General features: G+C 42.4%; 1 protein-coding gene across 1 annotated transcript in view; it reads left to right on the forward strand.

Annotated features, from left to right (window-relative positions):
• Nucleotides 1-14,045, forward strand: part of LOC111618648 — a 129,385-nt gene extending 115,340 nt beyond the window's left edge. Inside the window, exons 28-29 of the mRNA XM_023360206.1 lie at nt 4,220-4,921; nt 10,838-14,045. Coding sequence (XP_023215974.1) covers nt 4,220-4,921; nt 10,838-11,936 — 1,801 coding nt within the window. The 3' untranslated portion in view covers nt 11,937-14,045. The remainder of the gene's footprint in view (nt 1-4,219; nt 4,922-10,837) is intronic.
• Nucleotides 14,046-20,242: the final 6,197 nt, after the last annotated feature.

Raw genomic sequence — 20,242 nt, forward strand, 5'->3', positions numbered from 1 at the left:
CTAGGTGACCAAAATTTCAATTTTCACGGAAATTTTTTTAGTCTAGACCAGTGTTTCTCAACGGGGACGATATCGTTCCCATGTGGGCGTTTTTCCATGTTGAGGGGGCGATTAGTAACAATTTATATTTTGGGGGGCGAAAAACAATTTTCTGGGCGATATAGTAAAACATTATATTAAGAATAATTAGATATTTTATTCGTTATATCGTACAATAATCAAACAAATAACATTATACTAGTCACTAGTCTATTCAATGCAATACGAATTTGGCGTTAGTCTTGGCCCTCGGCATCGGAATTTTGTAGTGAAGGGGGCGACGATTCATTAGAGGTTAAGAAACACTGGTCTAGACCTTCGACGGCCAACCTTTTTCGGTCCGCGTGCCATGTTAAAGCATACATCGCTTTAAAGATGTTTTGTTGTGCCAAAGTTTTAGACTTCGAATAACGATATTTAAATAAGTTAAAGGAATACGCTTTAATTAGAATAAATGTAAAAAGGCTAATTGAAACGAGCGATTATTTATAGTGACGTGTCACAATACCAGGCTGCAATTTTTAATCATATTTTTAATTTATTTAATTTAAAACACGCTCTCCATCTCAAATCAGTAGTGTCTTGCTCCCGTACATCATACTTTTCCTTTAACAAGTCATCTATTTACTGGTAACACCTTTCGTGAAAATTTTTTGAATTGAAAAACGTGACTTTTGGTTTGCATGGGAAGTTAGTACTGTATATACGAGGGCGGTTTTTCACCTCCGAGAGTCCATAAAACAAAGACAAGTGTAAATAACAAAATGAATTTATTACTAAAAGTTAGGTACAAACATGGTTACTTTTCGACATAATCACCGTGAAGATTGGGGCATTTGTCATATCTGTTGGCGAGCTTCGCATTCGCAATCCCCTCTTTATAGAACGTTGCCGCCAGTGACTCGAGAAGGGCCTTAACATTGTTTTGAAGATAGTCATTAAAATCTCGAACCTCTGCCCTCCTAGCCACGTTTTCAGTTCAGGGAAGAGGCGAAAGTTTTCATACGTTAAAGGTGTGTGAAGACTTCCTCCCAACTTGGAACTTTTTAAACACCAAGTGTATAGCACCGATTTAGCGCCGAGTGACTTCCACCTCTTTCCTGAACTGAAAACGGGCTAGGAGGGCAGAGGTTAGAGATTAATGATTATCTTCAAAACAACGTTAAGGCCCATCTCGAGTCACTGGCGGCAATGTTTTATAAAGAGGGGATTGCGAATGCGAAGCTCGTCCACAGATATGACAAATGTCCCAATCTTCACGGTGATTATGTCGAAAAGTAGCCATGTTTGTACCTAACTTTTAGTAATAAATTCATTTTGTTATTTACACTTGTCTTGGATCATCGGAGGTTGAAAAAAACCGCCTGCGTAGTTAATCGGAGCCTCTCCTAAGGTTTCGTATCTGGTCTCGGGTTTCATCTAACTTCGATCTTGAGATTAAGGAAAGACGGACAGACAGACGACAGTGGGAATTTATAGATCTACAATTTTTTTTCAAATTGCAGTCCAAAGAGGATGATGGGGTGATACGCCGAAAGGACGATTGAGCCTTTACTTCCGTTCCTCCAGCGTAGCCTTACGGCAGACGGGCGGGTGGGTGGTCGTTGGCCCTGCGTATTATCCCGGGAGGTAGTTACCCCGCGGAAACAATACCGTCCATCTGTAGTCCGAGGGTTGACCGACGGATGAAGGCCGGGTGGAAAACCACCATCGTGGAGGACGGCCTACCCTCCCCCGGTATAAAAATACCCAGACCGTAGTCGAAAATTTAATCTAAGTAGAGGCCAAAAGGTGGGAGTAACAAAAACGAAAAGGAAAAACTTTCTTGTGTACAGTACATTAAATCAAGATTTTACCGTAATTAAAATACTGTAGAATAAGATAGATTTTATATTAATGTTTTTCCGTTTAGTCGATAAGAATTTACTTTTATACCGTTTTAATTGATTTCATGTTTTCTTCTCTTATTATTTATAAATGTTTATAATTTTAAATAAAAGTTTCCTTTCAAAGTTTGATTTGTGGTTTTTTTTTTTTGTTTTGGAATTAATTTCTTCACTTTCTTTGTTGTCAAATATGGACTTAAACTTTTCCTATATTTTATATCGTTTCGTTGGGTGCAGAGATAAATGCAAACTTTTCTCCCGCGTAAAGGTCGGGTGACGGGAAAGTCCGCACCCTTTCCCTTTCCCTTTACGGTCCGGCTTCCCCTTTCTTCATACTTGGACGAAGATGGTGCCCGGGAGTCGATCTCTTCTTTCCGGACCTCCACGGACTTTGCGGCGTCGTTTCCCCAGCCTCCGGCTCCACGAAAAAGACTGGTTTAGGACTGGGGGAAAAGGCGACGGAAGACAGACGTTTGTAAACTGCCTTTTAAAATGTGCCGAATAAAACGGAGTCGGCCCCTCTCCCCGTCCATCGGCGTATATACCTTAGCAAAAAGGTAGGAATGCTGGCGGGCTCCGTTACTTGCCGTTGGATAGCGAGAAAGGTTTCGGTTTTGCAATTAACTCTGCACCGGTCCTTATTTTTTTTTTTCCTCCCAATATTTTTAAAAGGTGCGCATTGTTCCTTGGTCGTAATCGGTAATTAGGTAAGTCTGGTCGGCCGTTTACCTTTAAAGTCGTTAGTAATTACGGAAATTTTTCCTCCCTTTTCTAATAAGTCTCCCCGTCCCATTCATTAATCCGGAAGAGAAGAACGCCGGAAGCACAAAAACTACTCTCCCGCGGCCGTTTTACTTTCCGTCTTGACGCTTCCCTCCCTGCGAAAATCCGTAAAGGAAGGCTTTCTCGGCGGTTTCCCATGTCCGACCTCTTTCTTACCTGCCAACCAATTTCGGTACCGTGGAGGCGGAAGGCCCTGGCCGGGTCGAATACTGCCCGGATGCCGGAGCCACAGGTAATCTCTTAACCTTTATACTTATTCGTCGGACCCGAGAATCGGTTTATCGACGCCCGCTCGGCCCTAGGAAATTCCGTTTGACGTGAGCGGTGGGAAGAGTGTGAAGCTGTTCCCGGTTCCGAAAGACCGGAGGTCGGCTAAAGGAGGAGAGAAGGACTCGTCGTTTTCCGGTGGTCTTCGTGGGTAAAACGTTTATATCAGAAAGGAGGAAGAAAAGTCGGGGAAGCCGTTCGTTCGTTTTCTCTTCAGTCGACGACGGAAGAATTTTATTTTCGGAGGAGACCCCGGAGAAATCGGCCGTCCGTGCCCACACGGATTCTCTCCGTTTTTACTTCCTTACTGGTAGGCTACGTTCCGAAAATTCCCTAAAGACAGCGACGGGAAAATAGTACCCGGCCGGGGGAAGTCTTGCTTTCGTCGGTTATCTCCCCTTTCTTAATATGAAATTGTATTTTTACCCACCGCTCTCTTCGTTAAGACGTAGACCGTGTCACGGGGTCCCTGACCTTCGGCCCGACGGGAAACCCTGCTTGCTTTGGCGCCGGACGAAGTAAAGGCTTAAAGGGGACGGCGGTGGTCCGAGCATCGGACCACCGCTGTCCCCTCCTGGAATTTCGGCGCCACAACTTAACGTCGGCCTCGGCCCCCGGCGGGATCCCGTCTCGTTTGGGGTGGGAGCGAAATCTGTCATTTTTAAATCCTCCGCCCGGGTTAACGAACTTTCGGACGGTCCGCTAACGTCAGGTTAAAATTAATGTCGGGAAAAGGAATAAAGATTAAATTCCTTTTCGACCGATCGAGGAAATGAAAGTGCGAGAATTACTAGGAAATAACGAGGTTAAAATTTCCGTAAGTATTCTAATTTTAGAAATGAAAATTAGAATTAAAATTTTTATTATCTAAATATAATTTGAGTATATTTAATTTTATGTGTGATAAATGAACTGGAGTTGTATTTGCTATGCTTTATGGTACGTACCTGTACAATCCGTGTGTACAGTACCTACGATCGACGTCGGGAAAAAGTTAGAAAAAAACAAAATTAAATTTTCTTTGAATTAAAAAAGAGAAAGAAACGAGAAATTTTGGCAGTTAAAAAGAAAAGAAGGCAAAGTTGTTAAAGATTTATTTAGAAATAGATATTGTAGCTGATGCAAGCAGGGTCACACCCTGTTCAATTTTCACGCATTCATTAGGTTTGATGTTGGTCAAAATTCTGAGACAAACTGAAGCGCAACAGGCGGGATTGACTTCTCTGTGACCCCATGTCCTGCAGGGAAGACAAATTGCAGGAGTTGAGGCGTCAGCGTCGAGAAAAGGATTCGGAAGAAGGAGAGGAACGAGAGCCCACCGACGAAACTTCCACTTTCATCGAAGTGTCGTCGAACGACCTGTCGAAAACACCCGAGAAAGGAATACTGAAACACCAGGAGAAAGACAAGTGGAGCGACGAAGCTTCTCAGTCGGACAACCAAGAGGTAACGCAATTAGTTAATAATATCGACGGCGGCGACGACGGTCTGACCGAAGTGGAAAGGACACTAAAGACGTTGAACGGTTATCACGAGGAGATACTCGAGGCGTTGCAAACCGCCTCCTCCTATCGTTCGGGGGAGAGCGGATCGGCCACGCCTCAGGACGAAGGCAGGGACGAGTCTCCACCACCCAACGGCGTCCAAGACGAAGACGGCGTCCAGTCCGGCGGACCCATTCGAATTCGCAACCTGGAGGATCTCCTGTGTCAACTGGAGCAGCACCCCGACCAGCAGCAGCAACAACAACAACAACAGCAGCGCCACGTCTCGCCCACCCTGTCCGAAGAGATTCGTCTGAGCGTGCCCGAAGCCGACCGCCAGTACCTGCTGGAGAGGAAGGACATTTCGGACATGGCCAAGCACCACCTGGAAACGGGTCTGGGTTACTTGCTCGGACACATCCAGCCTCCCTCCGCTAACACCAAATCGCCGCGTTACTCCANGTCGATGTTAAGCCTAACGAAGACTATTGTATCGTTAAAAATTATTTTTTTATTTTCTACGAACAAAATAAATATTTTGAAAAATATAAAAACAATAAAAAATTATACTTCAGAAGTTAATTTAGTATCAAAAACGTAAAATATTTGAGTAGCCCAAGATATAGCCAAAGATTGCAGCGCCACAGCACTGGCGAAAATTTACATTTGCCGACTGGAATTCTTTCGGATGATTGATCTTTGGATAATCGACGCTCTACTATATTAGCTAATCATCTTGAATTTCTTCAATTCTCCGATTGATACTTTCTCGTAGAACGTAGTCCGTCACACTTGACGGGGGACTTTCTACTTATAAAAAACTGATTGTAATGAAAACGTCAGGTGATAAAACTAATGCCGATTGTTTATACGAATGCGTTTTCATTAATCGGTATTATTTTACCTGACATCGATTAAATACAATTTTCTTAATTCGATGAGGTATTGACAGTTTCACTCGGTGATATTTCACCTCAAGACGAAATGGTATCAGTAAAACAATGTAGATGTTATTACGTTCTGCATTCAGTCATAAAATAACGACTTAATTTAACCAACAGATATTTTTTACAATAAAATTGTCATCAAACAATTGAAATTTAATAACATTTGGAATGGCATTGAATTGTGATAAAACATTTACAGAGATTTAAAAAAATAACTTTTATATTATTAACCATAATAAATAAATTAAATAAAATAAAAATCGTGTGGCGTCATCTGTTACGAGATTTTGTTATAAAAGCTTTCTATGTTGTTAATTATTATAAAATAACAAAACGCTTAATTTTGGGGGTATAGACGAGTTTTATATTAAAAAGTAGATGCTAAAAACCATTAAAATCTTAAGTCCGATCTCACTCGAGATACGACGCGACTGTTTCTCATTCCCTCGACCCTTCACTATCAAAATTTTATAGTATCGATACTCCTTATACACAAGTTACCGTGCCGAATTTCATTTCTTAATCTTTACACCATCCCGAGATGTCAACGAAACGAAATAGACGTCAACTCGCGCGCACGTAATTGTTTTACTTGTTTTTGGGTCGGGGAAGTTTCAAAACGTAAAGATTTGCAAAAAACTCGGAAGGTCAAATTTAACAGGAGTCCAATACATGTCGGGCCCCGTCCCTCACCACCCGGCAGCCCCATTGTGGGCCTGGCCAAACCCATAATGGGCTTGCAAAAAGACCACAGGGCTGAAAGAGTNGGGCGATATAGTAAAACATTATATTAAGAATAATTAGATATTTTATTCGTTATATCGTACAATAATCAAACAAATAACATTATACTAGTCACTAGTCTATTCAATGCAATACGAATTTGGCGTTAGTCTTGGCCCTCGGCATCGGAATTTTGTAGTGAAGGGGGCGACGATTCATTAGAGGTTAAGAAACACTGGTCTAGACCTTCGACGGCCAACCTTTTTCGGTCCGCGTGCCATGTTAAAGCATACATCGCTTTAAAGATGTTTTGTTGTGCCAAAGTTTTAGACTTCGAATAACGATATTTAAATAAGTTAAAGGAATACGCTTTAATTAGAATAAATGTAAAAAGGCTAATTGAAACGAGCGATTATTTATAGTGACGTGTCACAATACCAGGCTGCAATTTTTAATCATATTTTTAATTTATTTAATTTAAAACACGCTCTCCATCTCAAATCAGTAGTGTCTTGCTCCCGTACATCATACTTTTCCTTTAACAAGTCATCTATTTACTGGTAACACCTTTCGTGAAAATTTTTTGAATTGAAAAACGTGACTTTTGGTTTGCATGGGAAGTTAGTACTGTATATACGAGGGCGGTTTTTCACCTCCGAGAGTCCATAAAACAAAGACAAGTGTAAATAACAAAATGAATTTATTACTAAAAGTTAGGTACAAACATGGTTACTTTTCGACATAATCACCGTGAAGATTGGGGCATTTGTCATATCTGTTGGCGAGCTTCGCATTCGCAATCCCCTCTTTATAGAACGTTGCCGCCAGTGACTCGAGAAGGGCCTTAACATTGTTTTGAAGATAGTCATTAAAATCTCGAACCTCTGCCCTCCTAGCCACGTTTTCAGTTCAGGGAAGAGGCGAAAGTTTTCATACGTTAAAGGTGTGTGAAGACTTCCTCCCAACTTGGAACTTTTTAAACACCAAGTGTATAGCACCGATTTAGCGCCGAGCGACTTCCACCTCTTTCCTGAACTGAAAACGGGCTAGGAGGGCAGAGGTTAGAGATTAATGATTATCTTCAAAACAACGTTAAGGCCCATCTCGAGTCACTGGCGGCAATGTTTTATAAAGAGGGGATTGCGAATGCGAAGCTCGTCCACAGATATGACAAATGTCCCAATCTTCACGGTGATTATGTCGAAAAGTAACCATGTTTGTACCTAACTTTTAGTAATAAATTTATTTTGTTATTTATACTTATCTTGGATCATCGGAGGTTGAAAAAAACCGCCTGCGTAGTTAATCGGAGCCTCTCCTAAGGTTTCGTATCTGGTCTCGGGTTTCATCTAACTTCGATCTTGAGATTAAGGAAAGACGGACAGACAGACGACAGTGGGAATTTATAGATCTACAATTTTTTTTCAAATTGCAGTCCAAAGAGGATGATGGGGTGATACGCCGAAAGGACGATTGAGCCTTTACTTCCGTTCCTCCAGCGTAGCCTTACGGCAGACGGGCGGGTGGGTGGTCGTTGGCCCTGCGTATTATCCCGGGAGGTAGTTACCCCGCGGAAACAATACCGTCCATCTGTAGTCCGAGGGTTGACCGACGGATGAAGGCCGGGTGGAAAACCCCCCATCGTGGAGGACGGCCTACCCTCCCCCGGTATAAAAATACCCAGACCGTAGTCGAAAATTTAATCTAAGTAGAGGCCAAAAGGTGGGAGTAACAAAAACGAAAAGGAAAAACTTTCTTGTGTACAGTACATTAAATCAAGATTTTACCGTAATTAAAATACTGTAGAATAAGATAGATTTTATATTAATGTTTTTCCGTTTAGTCGATAAGAATTTACTTTTATACCGTTTTAATTGATTTCATGTTTTCTTCTCTTATTATTTATAAATGTTTATAATTTTAAATAAAAGTTTCCNTATATATGTTATGGACAAAGTGATTAATCGGGCATTATGAATAATGACCAAAAAGGACGCGCAGTGTGATAAAAATTCATTAATTTGTCAAATTGACCGGTCATTATGAATACTGCTATCACCTAGTCGGGCAAAGTGGTGATAATACGTTGAAAAGTTATCATCCGACATACGCTAGCCAATTGGCACTCTGAGTTGCTGATTGTATTGTGTTGAGTGCGTATTGCGTTTAGTATTGAATTTTAAATTGTGCGACATTTTAATTTGATTAAAAAAACTCCATTTATTTCACTTAGAAATATTTATTTTTTGTGAATTATTTCAAAGTATTTAAAAAAACATGTAATCTTTTAAAACTAAGTACTATTAACTATATTAATTAAATGGTAAAATTTTACCTATGTGAACCATAATGGCGGCAGTCGCAACCGTTTATACTCCCGACGGATTCTTCNATCAAGATTTTACCGTAATTAAAATACTGTAGAATAAGATAGATTTTATATTAATGTTTTTCCGTTTAGTCGATAAGAATTTACTTTTATACCGTTTTAATTGATTTCATGTTTTCTTCTCTTATTATTTATAAATGTTTATAATTTTAAATAAAAGTTTCCTTTCAAAGTTTGATTTGTGGTTTTTTTTTTTTGTTTTGGAATTAATTTCTTCACTTTCTTTGTTGTCAAATATGGACTTAAACTTTTCCTATATTTTATATCGTTTCGTTGGGTGCAGAGATAAATGCAAACTTTTCTCCCGCGTAAAGGTCGGGTGACGGGAAAGTCCGCACCCTTTCCCTTTCCCTTTACGGTCCGGCTTCCCCTTTCTTCATACTTGGACGAAGATGGTGCCCGGGAGTCGATCTCTTCTTTCCGGACCTCCACGGACTTTGCGGCGTCGTTTCCCCAGCCTCCGGCTCCACGAAAAAGACTGGTTTAGGACTGGGGGAAAAGGCGACGGAAGACAGACGTTTGTAAACTGCCTTTTAAAATGTGCCGAATAAAACGGAGTCGGCCCCTCTCCCCGTCCATCGGCGTATATACCTTAGCAAAAAGGTAGGAATGCTGGCGGGCTCCGTTACTTGCCGTTGGATAGCGAGAAAGGTTTCGGTTTTGCAATTAACTCTGCACCGGTCCTTATTTTTTTTTTTCCTCCCAATATTTTTAAAAGGTGCGCATTGTTCCTTGGTCGTAATCGGTAATTAGGTAAGTCTGGTCGGCCGTTTACCTTTAAAGTCGTTAGTAATTACGGAAATTTTTCCTCCCTTTTCTAATAAGTCTCCCCGTCCCATTCATTAATCCGGAAGAGAAGAACGCCGGAAGCACAAAAACTACTCTCCCGCGGCCGTTTTACTTTCCGTCTTGACGCTTCCCTCCCTGCGAAAATCCGTAAAGGAAGGCTTTCTCGGCGGTTTCCCATGTCCGACCTCTTTCTTACCTGCCAACCAATTTCGGTACCGTGGAGGCGGAAGGCCCTGGCCGGGTCGAATACTGCCCGGATGCCGGAGCCACAGGTAATCTCTTAACCTTTATACTTATTCGTCGGACCCGAGAATCGGTTTATCGACGCCCGCTCGGCCCTAGGAAATTCCGTTTGACGTGGGCGGTGGGAAGAGTGTGAAGCTGTTCCCGGTTCCGAAAGACCGGAGGTCGGCTAAAGGAGGAGAGAAGGACTCGTCGTTTTCCGGTGGTCTTCGTGGGTAAAACGTTTATATCGGAAAGGAGGAAGAAAAGTCGGGGAAGCCGTTCGTTCGTTTTCTCTTCAGTCGACGACGGAAGAATTTTATTTTCGGAGGAGACCCCGGAGAAATCGGCCGTCCGTGCCCACACGGATTCTCTCCGTTTTTACTTCCTTACTGGTAGGCTACGTTCCGAAAATTCCCTAAAGACAGCGACGGGAAAATAGTACCCGGCCGGGGGAAGTCTTGCTTTCGTCGGTTATCTCCCCTTTCTTAATATGAAATTGTATTTTTACCCACCGCTCTCTTCGTTAAGACGTAGACCGTGTCACGGGGTCCCTGACCTTCGGCCCGACGGGAAACCCTGCTTGCTTTGGCGCCGGACGAAGTAAAGGCTTAAAGGGGACGGCGGTGGCCCGAGCATCGGACCACCGCTGTCCCCTCCTGGAATTTCGGCGCCACAACTTAACGTCGGCCTCGGCCCCCGGCGGGATCCCGTCTCGTTTGGGGTGGGAGCGAAATCTGTCATTTTTAAATCCTCCGCCCGGGTTAACGAACTTTCGGACGGTCCGCTAACGTCAGGTTAAAATTAATGTCGGGAAAAGGAATAAAGATTAAATTCCTTTTCGACCGATCGAGGAAATGAAAGTGCGAGAATTACTAGGAAATAACGAGGTTAAAATTTCCGTAAGTATTCTAATTTTAGAAATGAAAATTAGAATTAAAATTTTTATTATCTAAATATAATTTGAGTATATTTAATTTTATGTGTGATAAATGAACTGGAGTTGTATTTGCTATGCTTTATGGTACGTACCTGTACAATCCGTGTGTACAGTACCTACGATCGACGTCGGGAAAAAGTTAGAAAAAAACAAAATTAAATTTTCTTTGAATTAAAAAAGAGAAAGAAACGAGAAATTTTGGCAGTTAAAAAGAAAAGAAGGCAAAGTTGTTAAAGATTTATTTAGAAATAGATATTGTAGCTGATGCAAGCAGGGTCACACCCTGTTCAATTTTCACGCATTCATTAGGTTTGATGTTGGTCAAAATTCTGAGACAAACTGAAGCGCAACAGGCGGGATTGACTTCTCTGTGACCCCATGTCCTGCAGGGAAGACAAATTGCAGGAGTTGAGGCGTCAGCGTCGAGAAAAGGATTCGGAAGAAGGAGAGGAACGAGAGCCCACCGACGAAACTTCCACTTTCATCGAAGTGTCGTCGAACGACCTGTCGAAAACACCCGAGAAAGGAATACTGAAACACCAGGAGAAAGACAAGTGGAGCGACGAAGCTTCTCAGTCGGACAACCAAGAGGTAACGCAATTAGTTAATAATATCGACGGCGGCGACGACGGTCTGACCGAAGTGGAAAGGACACTAAAGACGTTGAACGGTTATCACGAGGAGATACTCGAGGCGTTGCAAACCGCCTCCTCCTATCGTTCGGGGGAGAGCGGATCGGCCACGCCTCAGGACGAAGGCAGGGACGAGTCTCCACCACCCAACGGCGTCCAAGACGAAGACGGCGTCCAGTCCGGCGGACCCATTCGAATTCGCAACCTGGAGGATCTCCTGTGTCAACTGGAGCAGCACCCCGACCAGCAGCAGCAACAACAACAACAACAGCAGCGCCACGTCTCGCCCACCCTGTCCGAAGAGATTCGTCTGAGCGTGCCCGAAGCCGACCGCCAGTACCTGCTGGAGAGGAAGGACATTTCGGACATGGCCAAGCACCACCTGGAAACGGGTCTGGGTTACTTGCTCGGACACATCCAGCCTCCCTCCGCTAACACCAAATCGCCGCGTTACTCCAGACACGTGACGCCGGAAGAGGAGGAAGCGGACGACAGCGCCGACGACGACGACGAAGGGAGCACCTTTTCGTCGCATCACCTGGTGAGGAGTGCCAGCGAGGAGGCTCTGCCGGTGACGGGCAAGCCGGGCCAGCGCCAGCCGCCGGAGGCCGTCAAGCGCGACGGACGCGACTATTTTCCCAGCCCCCCTTCGGAAGACTCGTACGCCAATTCGTCGGAAGACAACGCTTTTATTCCTCCGCCTTCTTCTTCCGCTCCGAGGCCCGAACGAACACAGAAGTCTCAGCCGACCACACCGACTCCTGCACAGAGCACGGCTCATCCGGCGGGGGTCAAACGGAAAGCCAAGAAGAAGTTCCCCGAGTATAAAGTGTAATCGAACTCTTTTTAGATAATTAGCCTAGGACAAAGCAGAAACTCTTTGGTATTTCACTAATCTTCTCTTTTTTCTTAGTCGTCCCCTTAGCCACTTTCTACACCCGTCTGGCCAGAAACTAGTGTCCCGTTCCCGTCGTCTTCACTCTCATCACTGGCCCGGTTTCTTCTCTCGATCGCTCATCGTCATCTAAAAACAACCGTCGCGTCCGACAAAATGTCTACCCCACCGGCCGCCTGCCTAATTTTTCCTCCTTTCTCGCCTGCTTTCTCCTTTAAAAACTCGCGCGTGACGTTTCACCGCACCGTTTTTGTATTTACTCGGACGCGGCCTCCTCTTAATACGGAAATGGCCGAGTGAAGCTTACGCAAAAGTACACTCCACTTCTTTCTTTGAAAATTTAGCTGTTAAATATGCAAGTTTTCTTGCGCCTTTCCCGTTGGGAATGCCCAAACCAAAATTCGATTTTTCCTAAACGTTTTCTAATTTTTATTATGTAAAAAAAGGCAGAGAAAAAAGTCTGGGTTCGGAGTGGAATTTTCTAAAACTTCTATTCGTTTACCGAAAAAAATAAAGCGTTACACACCTGAAGAACAGCTCAAAAATTAGCCGACGTCTATTAAGTAAAAAAAATCCCAGATTCTACGGCTTAAAAAGGCAAACTTTTGAATTTAACAGGTAGAAAATCGGTTTCCGTTTTACCAAATTATCAAATTAGGGGTTGTCTTTTATTATTTTCCGTAAAATTTAGCATTTTAAGTGTAATTTTTACCTAAAATGTTGCGTGTAAATGCAATAAAAATAGGTGCGAGTGAACGGCCGAGTGCGAGAGATTAAGCAGTATTAGTGCGAGATGTCCGTTTAGACGGTGGATAAAAGGGTCCCGGTAGAATTTACCGTCTTCCACTGCCCGTTTACGTGCATACTTACCGACTACGGAAGTTCGTTCTCTACTCATTTTACGCGTAACTTAAGATCGACCCGTTTACATTCCGTTACCCGCTACCTTTTTAACACTTACTCCTTCGATTAAATCGCTGTGATAGTTCTAGATAAAATATTTTAAAAGAAGTGTAAATAGGTGAACGTGTAAATATACGAACAAGTCGAACCTTCCACGCTCGGTGTCCAGAAGATCCCGGTTTGGTCGACATAGAAGAAAATACCGGCGGAACGGAAGTATTTGTAGCTTACACATGTAATAAAAGGGTATCAATCGATATTTTATTCTCGCCGGCCAAGGGGTAGACGGAAAATTCCAAAGAACTTCCTCCGGTTAAACCTACCGAATTTTGTTGGTAAATCGGCCAAGACGAATTTAAAATACGCCCGTAGACCCGCCGATTTAGTCTTTTTAAGTTTTCCTCACTCCAGAAAGAAGGAAACATCCTTTCTCGTATTACATCGCGCCATTATATTAATACTGGATCGGACCGGAATTTAGTGTCCGAAATGCCGAAAATCCAGAAAACCGTACGGTTGCGGCCGTTTAAAAAAGAAGCGAAAAAATCCTCCCAGGGCCCGTATACCCGAATCCCAAAACCACTACAGTGTTTGTTGTTAGTGTTACAACGTTTAAACTACGCCTTCCGGTTCCGGAACAGATCAAAGCTAGAAAAGACGGCCGTCGGAAGAGTTACGTATAAAACGAAGGACGATATATCGATTGATACCCATGGAAGCGTGGGAGACGGACAGAAAAAAGCCGCGGGTTCGACTCCTATAAATGTCAATTATGTCGTGTTACGAGGAAAATATAGAGAAGTCTATATACAGTATATATACATATATATATACATATATATATGCAAGAATACCAAGCTGTTCCATTTGATAATTGTTATCATATCGTTTTGTTTCATTTAGAAGGAAGAGAAACGTGTAGAACCAATCTCTTTTTGTACTTTTATTAGATGATCTAACATCAAAAAAAAAAACTTTTCTCACCTCCTCCAATCGACATAATATAAACATATATAATATACCTATATACAGTATTTCCAAAGTTCTGAATTTTCATAAAAATTAGTCATTGTAGATAATTAAACCACGACGAGAAAAAAAATCATGTTAAAAAGTCTTGGCTTTGAATAAAGTTCAATTTATGATGTTCACATAATTCTTTTGCTGTGTTTCTTGTCGCGCTTCTGTCTGGCTCACTGTACTCCGTTCTTTAACCACATTTCTCCCATACGCTTTTTCCGTAAACCATTTCGTTTCTTCTATCGTCCGCCCTTTTCGGAGGCGGGTGCAAAAGAAAAGCGCCGACACACATTTTTTCGGAATTTACGCGCGTAACGACCAATTATTCGCGCCGATTTTTCACCTTTTCCAAAAGGCGCCGACAGCTGTTCTTTCAGCTTTTCTTACTGGCGCGCCACGTCGGTACGTTGTTTGTCGGACCTCTTTTACGCTGGCGCAACGATTTCGAACCCAATTGAAACTGTGTTTCGTTCTCGAGTGTGTGTTTAAAAATTCTCCTACTATCTTAAATAAAACTTTGTCGCATAGTCACATTTGTTCTACCGTTCGGTTTCTATTATCCGATCGTAAATAACGATACTCACCAGCCTGTTATTTAAAATTATTATCGTACGTCTTTGTTTCAAAAGACCCTATAGAAATTCAAGAAGATTAGCTAATATTTATACAAATCAAATAGACTATAGTCTTGTTTTCTTTTAATGATCTGAAACCGTGCTTTAAACTTTGTCGCTGCTTCGAACACAATAAAGTGCAATAAATTAAGATACTTGGCGGTTTTTTCATCTTTTATTTAGTTGTCTAAATAACTAAATAAAAGATGCCGCCAAGTGTCTTCATTTATTGCACTTTATTGTGTTCGAAGCAGCGACAAAGTTTAAAGCACGGTTTCAGATCATTAAAAGAAAACAAGACTATAGTCTATTTGATTTGTATAAATATTAGCTAATCTTCTTGAATTTCTATAGGGTCTTTTGAAACAAAGACGTACGATAATAATTTTAAATAACAGGCTGGTGAGTATCGTTATTTACGATCGGATAATAGAAACCGAACGGTAGAACAAATGTGACTATGCGACAAAGTTTTATTTAAGATAGTAGGAGAATTTTTAAACACACACTCGAGAACGAAACACAGTTTCAATTGGGTTCGAAATCGTTGCGCCAGCGTAAAAGAGGTCCGACAAACAACGTACCGACGTGGCGCGCCAGTAAGAAAAGCTGAAAGAACAGCTGTCGGCGCCTTTTGGAAAAGGTGAAAAATCGGCGCGAATAATTGGTCGTTACGCGCGTAAATTCCGAAAAAATGTGTGTCCGCGCTTTTCTTTTGCACCCGCCTCCGAAAAGGGCGGACGATAGAAGAAACGAAATGGTTTACGGAAAAAGCGTATGGGAGAAATGTGGTTAAAGAACGGAGTACAGTGAGCCAGACAGAAGCGCGACAAGAAACACAGCAAAAGAATTATGTGAACATCATAAATTGAACTTTATTCAAAGCCAAGACTTTTTAACATGATTTTTTTTCTCGTCGTGGTTTAATTATCTACAATGACTAATTTTTATGAAAATTCAGAACTTTGGAAATACTGTATATAGGTATATTATATATGTTTATATTATGTCGATTGGAGGAGGTGAGAAAAGTTTTTTTTTTTGATGTTAGATCATCTAATAAAAGTACAAAAAGAGATTGGTTCTACACGTTTCTCTTCCTTCTAAATGAAACAAAACGATATGATAACAATTATCAAATGGAACAGCTTGGTATTCTTGCATATATATATGTATATATATATGTATATATACTGTATATAGACTTCTCTATATTTTCCTCGTAACACGACATAATTGACATTTATAGGAGTCGAACCCGCGGCTTTTTTCTGTCCGTCTCCCACGCTTCCATGGGTATCAATCGATATATCGTCCTTCGTTTTATACGTAACTCTTCCGACGGCCGTCTTTTCTAGCTTTGATCTGTTCCGGAACCGGAAGGCGTAGTTTAAACGTTGTAACACTAACAACAAACACTGTAGTGGTTTTGGGATTCGGGTATACGGGCCCTGGGAGGATTTTTTCGCTTCTTTTTTAAACGGCCGCAACCGTACGGTTTTCTGGATTTTCGGCATTTCGGACACTAAATTCCGGTCCGATCCAGTATTAATATAATGGCGCGATGTAATACGAGAAAGGATGTTTCCTTCTTTCTGGAGTGAGGAAAACTTAAAAAGACTAAATCGGCGGGTCTACGGGCGTATTTTAAATTCGTCTTGGCCGATTTANAAACATGTAATCTTTTAAAACTAAGTACTATTAACTATATTTAATTAAATGGTAACATTTTACCTATGTGCACCGTAATGGCGGCGGTCGCAACTGTTTGTTATCCCAATGGATTCCTCCCGGAGGGAAGCCGCCGATTGTTTAACGTCACTAGTTATTGATACATGTGTTCAAGAACTATATTGATACATGTTCAAGAATCAATATGTAGTGACGTTAAACCAGGGGTCGCCAAACTTTTTTAACTGTCGATCCCCAACCATTTTCCAAAACCTCACATTGACCCTCACCGTAAAGTTTTATTATAAGTGTAAGTGTATGAGCAAAATAAAAAAAAACATTGTGATATCTGTATAAGCAAAAAAAAAAAAGGTTGTAACCCATTGTCGCATCGACCCCTGGGGTCGATATAGACCACTTTGGCGACCCCTGCGTAAACAATACGCGGCCTGCCGGCAGCAGCCCTCCGTGGGAGTCCGTCAAAAGTACAAACAGACGCGACCGCCCCCAAATTCGGTACTAAACGCAACATGACGCGCAACTCAGATGCGAGTGTTGATTGGCTAGCGTATTTTGGATGATCACTCTTCGATGCATTATTATCACTTTGTCCAGCTAGATGATAGCAGTATTCATAATGACCGGTCACTTTGATAAATTATTGAAATTTATTACAATGCCCGATTTTGTTGGTCATTATTCATAATGACCGGGCATTATGAATAATGCCCATATTAATCACTTTGTCCATAACATATATATAAATTTGTATGCTTTTTAACATTTTTAATTACTAGCGAGTTAACGGGAATCGAACTATCAGGCTGCCACTTTTTTATAAAAATTTATATTTTCCAATCACCCGATTAGCGGTTACCGAAAAAATTTTTCGGGTGTTAATTATTTATTCTGCCGATTATTTGTTCGACCGTCCGCTAAGTTTTATTTGAATTGAAATTTTGGAATTTAAAAAAATATATATTTGGCACTGCAATTTCAATTCGATTCCGATTGGTGGCGCTAAAATTCGGTCGGCCGCTGGAAAGGGGCATATGTGGTTAGATGCGATAGATGGCGCCACCGGTCTTCCCTCCACGCATAGGCGAAGGCCAGCGCCCTCTGGGCGTATTTTAAGGGAAGAAAGCGCGATTACCGCCGTACCCGAGACGGAAATCCACGGCATTTACCGGGGCAGCCGTCGCCTAACCCGGCGGGAAGAGGGAGTTTTCCTTTAACCCCGGCAACTTTTCTCCTTTAATCTGACTTTTTCCCGCTTCCGGTCCGTTTCCTTTACTAGGCGGGCGCGTCACCGCCAGCCTTCGGGGCCGGAAAACCGGACTGGGAAATTTGTTTGTTGTTTTAATACAACGTCCGGTGAAGAAGGGGCGCTGAGGAGAGCCTCTCTCTACTCGGCACTTCGGTACGGTTTTATCCAGGACCCGAATGCAATTTCCATCGGCCGCATTTAATTAAATACGGCGGAAGGACGGCCGAAGTAGGTCATACCGTCCGCCGCGGGTTAAATTTATCGATGCGCGGCAGCCGACGAGGTGCGAAGGTCGCCGTATTATTAACGGGCGAAAATAGAGAGGTCTGTCGGGGGGGAAGAGGCGGTGGTCGCTTCTTTTCGTTTAACAACCGGCCGAGAATTTTCTTTCCGGCCAAAATCTCGGAATTAGCCCGAGGTGAAGTTCCTTCCCGAATTTCTTTTGCGCCTTTTCCCCGCGCATAAAATAGCGCTTAATTAAACTCTTGCGGCACTACCTATTTTGTGCGGTTACTTTGCAGGCCGCGTCATCTATATTTTCCTTTTTGGTCCGGTAAAGAATACCGTTATTATTAAAAGACCCTCCTAAAGACGGTATTAACCTTAAGAGAATTTGAGCTGGAAAGTAATTTCCGCTTCTACTGCCCCCCTTTTCTTCCTTAAAATTGCCCCGTTCGTCGATTCCCGCCGTTGAAATATACTGTAACTGGCCTTTCCCACCCTTACCGTCTCCATCTCTAAGACGACCATTCCCTTCTTAACTACATACGAATTAATAGACCGCTGGTCCGAATTTAACCCGCGTAAAAAAAACTCTGACCAGGCCTTGCCCGTAGAAAAAACCCGCGGACATTTCGTTTTGTTTTCGAAACGTCAAGAAGGTGGTCGACCGTCGATTACGGGCCGGGGGAATTAATTATAAAAATGGAAAGTGGAGGAACGAGTGGCGACGTATTTGGGTCTAGGACTCGGCGATAAAAATAAAAGTGAAATTGGGTCAACGATCTCGCCGGCCGGCCTTCCCGCCAGAGGGAAAGTCGCGCGGCCTCCGTCGCCGTATTTAACTCTGGTTTTTTTACTTAGTGGCCGCGAAGAATTGTCCCTTCCTTCTCCGGCGGTCGAATCCTTTTCGGCGGAAAATTCCATTTTACCCCAATTTAAACCCGGTGCTCCAGATTTAAAAGGTTAATACGGGAAGTGCCTCGGAACTTCCCATAGCTGCGTCTTCCGAAAAGATGTCAAAATGGCCGCGCCCAGATTCTAGGCTTAGAAACGGCTGGGGTTTAACCTGGTCGTCAGGAGACGATTGCCAACTTCAAAATATAGCCTGGGGAATGATGAATCCTCGACCACCGCCTTTACCGGGCGTTTCCGCCTGGCCCAAACAAAACACAGACTTTGGCTTCTTTTCTTTTGACTTTTAATTTAATATCGTTTTTCTTTTAAATTCGAAATTTCTACGCCAATTTCCATTGGCCCGGACCCGACGTTTAAACCCCGTCGTTTCCAATATATACTTTTATCGTTTCTTTTATTTCTCATTTTATTTTCTTAATTTTCGCCTGGGCCGGATGGCCGAGCGGTCAAGGCAGTAGCTCACCGCTCTGGGGGACCTGGGTTCGAATCCGAACGGGTCGACGGTTCGGATATGTCGGGCCCCGTCCCTCACCACGCGGCAGCTCCATTGTGGTCCTGGCCGAACCCATAATGGGCTTGCAAAAAGAGGCCCTCTTAGTGCCCACAGGGCGGAAAGAGTTTTAAAAAAATTTTCGCCTAATTTCCTACCCGATTTCGTTCCATTCCAATCTATTTTTTGTCGAAATTTCGTTCCCACTCTTTTAAATTATCTTGAATTTCCTGTTACCTCTTATTATTTCCTTTCGCTCGATTTTTCCTAAATTTCCTTGGCCTTTTCTTAAATTTGTCGTCGATTTTTCTTTTAATTTTATCCCTTAAATTTTACTCCGGTTTTTTAAACCTTCAAATTTACTGTCTGCTAAATTACGATAATTAGAAAAGTGCGCTTTATTTCGTTACGCGGCAGAATTTTCCGGCTCGGCACGACCCGACTTCGGTCCAAATTTCTTTCCCCTTTCCTTAACGATCGTTTGCCGTTCGACTATTAAAAGAGGGGCAAATTACAAAAATGCGGTTTGTCCGTATTGCGACTACCGCTTTTGTAATAAAATACTTGTCGATAAACGAAAGGCCTACGTAAAGAAAGCTATTTTCGAATTTCCCGTAAATTATCAAAGCACATTTGTCCCTCTGCAAGCGGCCTTTTACGCCACCGACTGACCTTGGCCGAATATTCCCTTCCCCCCGTAATTTGTATTATTTATAAACGAACGTACTTTACATTAATAGCGGTTGTGTGACCCGATTATGTTCGCATCGCGACAAAGTGTTTCTTTTTTAAAATGTTGGTTTTTTTTATGTTATACGCTGCTCTAACCATGCAATAACTCTTTAATAAAGAGAAGTGTCTTTGAATTAACCATGAAGAGCATTTTCTTCATTTGTCTGGAGAAATCTGCAATTTTTCATTTTATTCCATTGTCTAACAGCCGAAGAACCACTTTTAAATGAATTTTGGTAGGTAAAGGGCCATCTCTGCGCGGTTTTGTACTAATTGAACGGATGGGATTAAATGAATATTCAATTTCGGCGTCTCGTTACTACGCTAAAAGTCAGTTTTTGATAAAGCTTAAAACACTGGAAAGTGTATCGTTTTACTCGGAATTATATGACAATTGTCGGTCTTCACGAAA

The sequence above is a fragment of the Centruroides sculpturatus genome, unplaced genomic scaffold, assembly GCF_000671375.1.
Source record: "Centruroides sculpturatus isolate CEXI.00-Female unplaced genomic scaffold, Cexi_2.0 scaffold116, whole genome shotgun sequence".
Lineage (NCBI taxonomy): Eukaryota > Metazoa > Arthropoda > Arachnida > Scorpiones > Buthidae > Centruroides > Centruroides sculpturatus.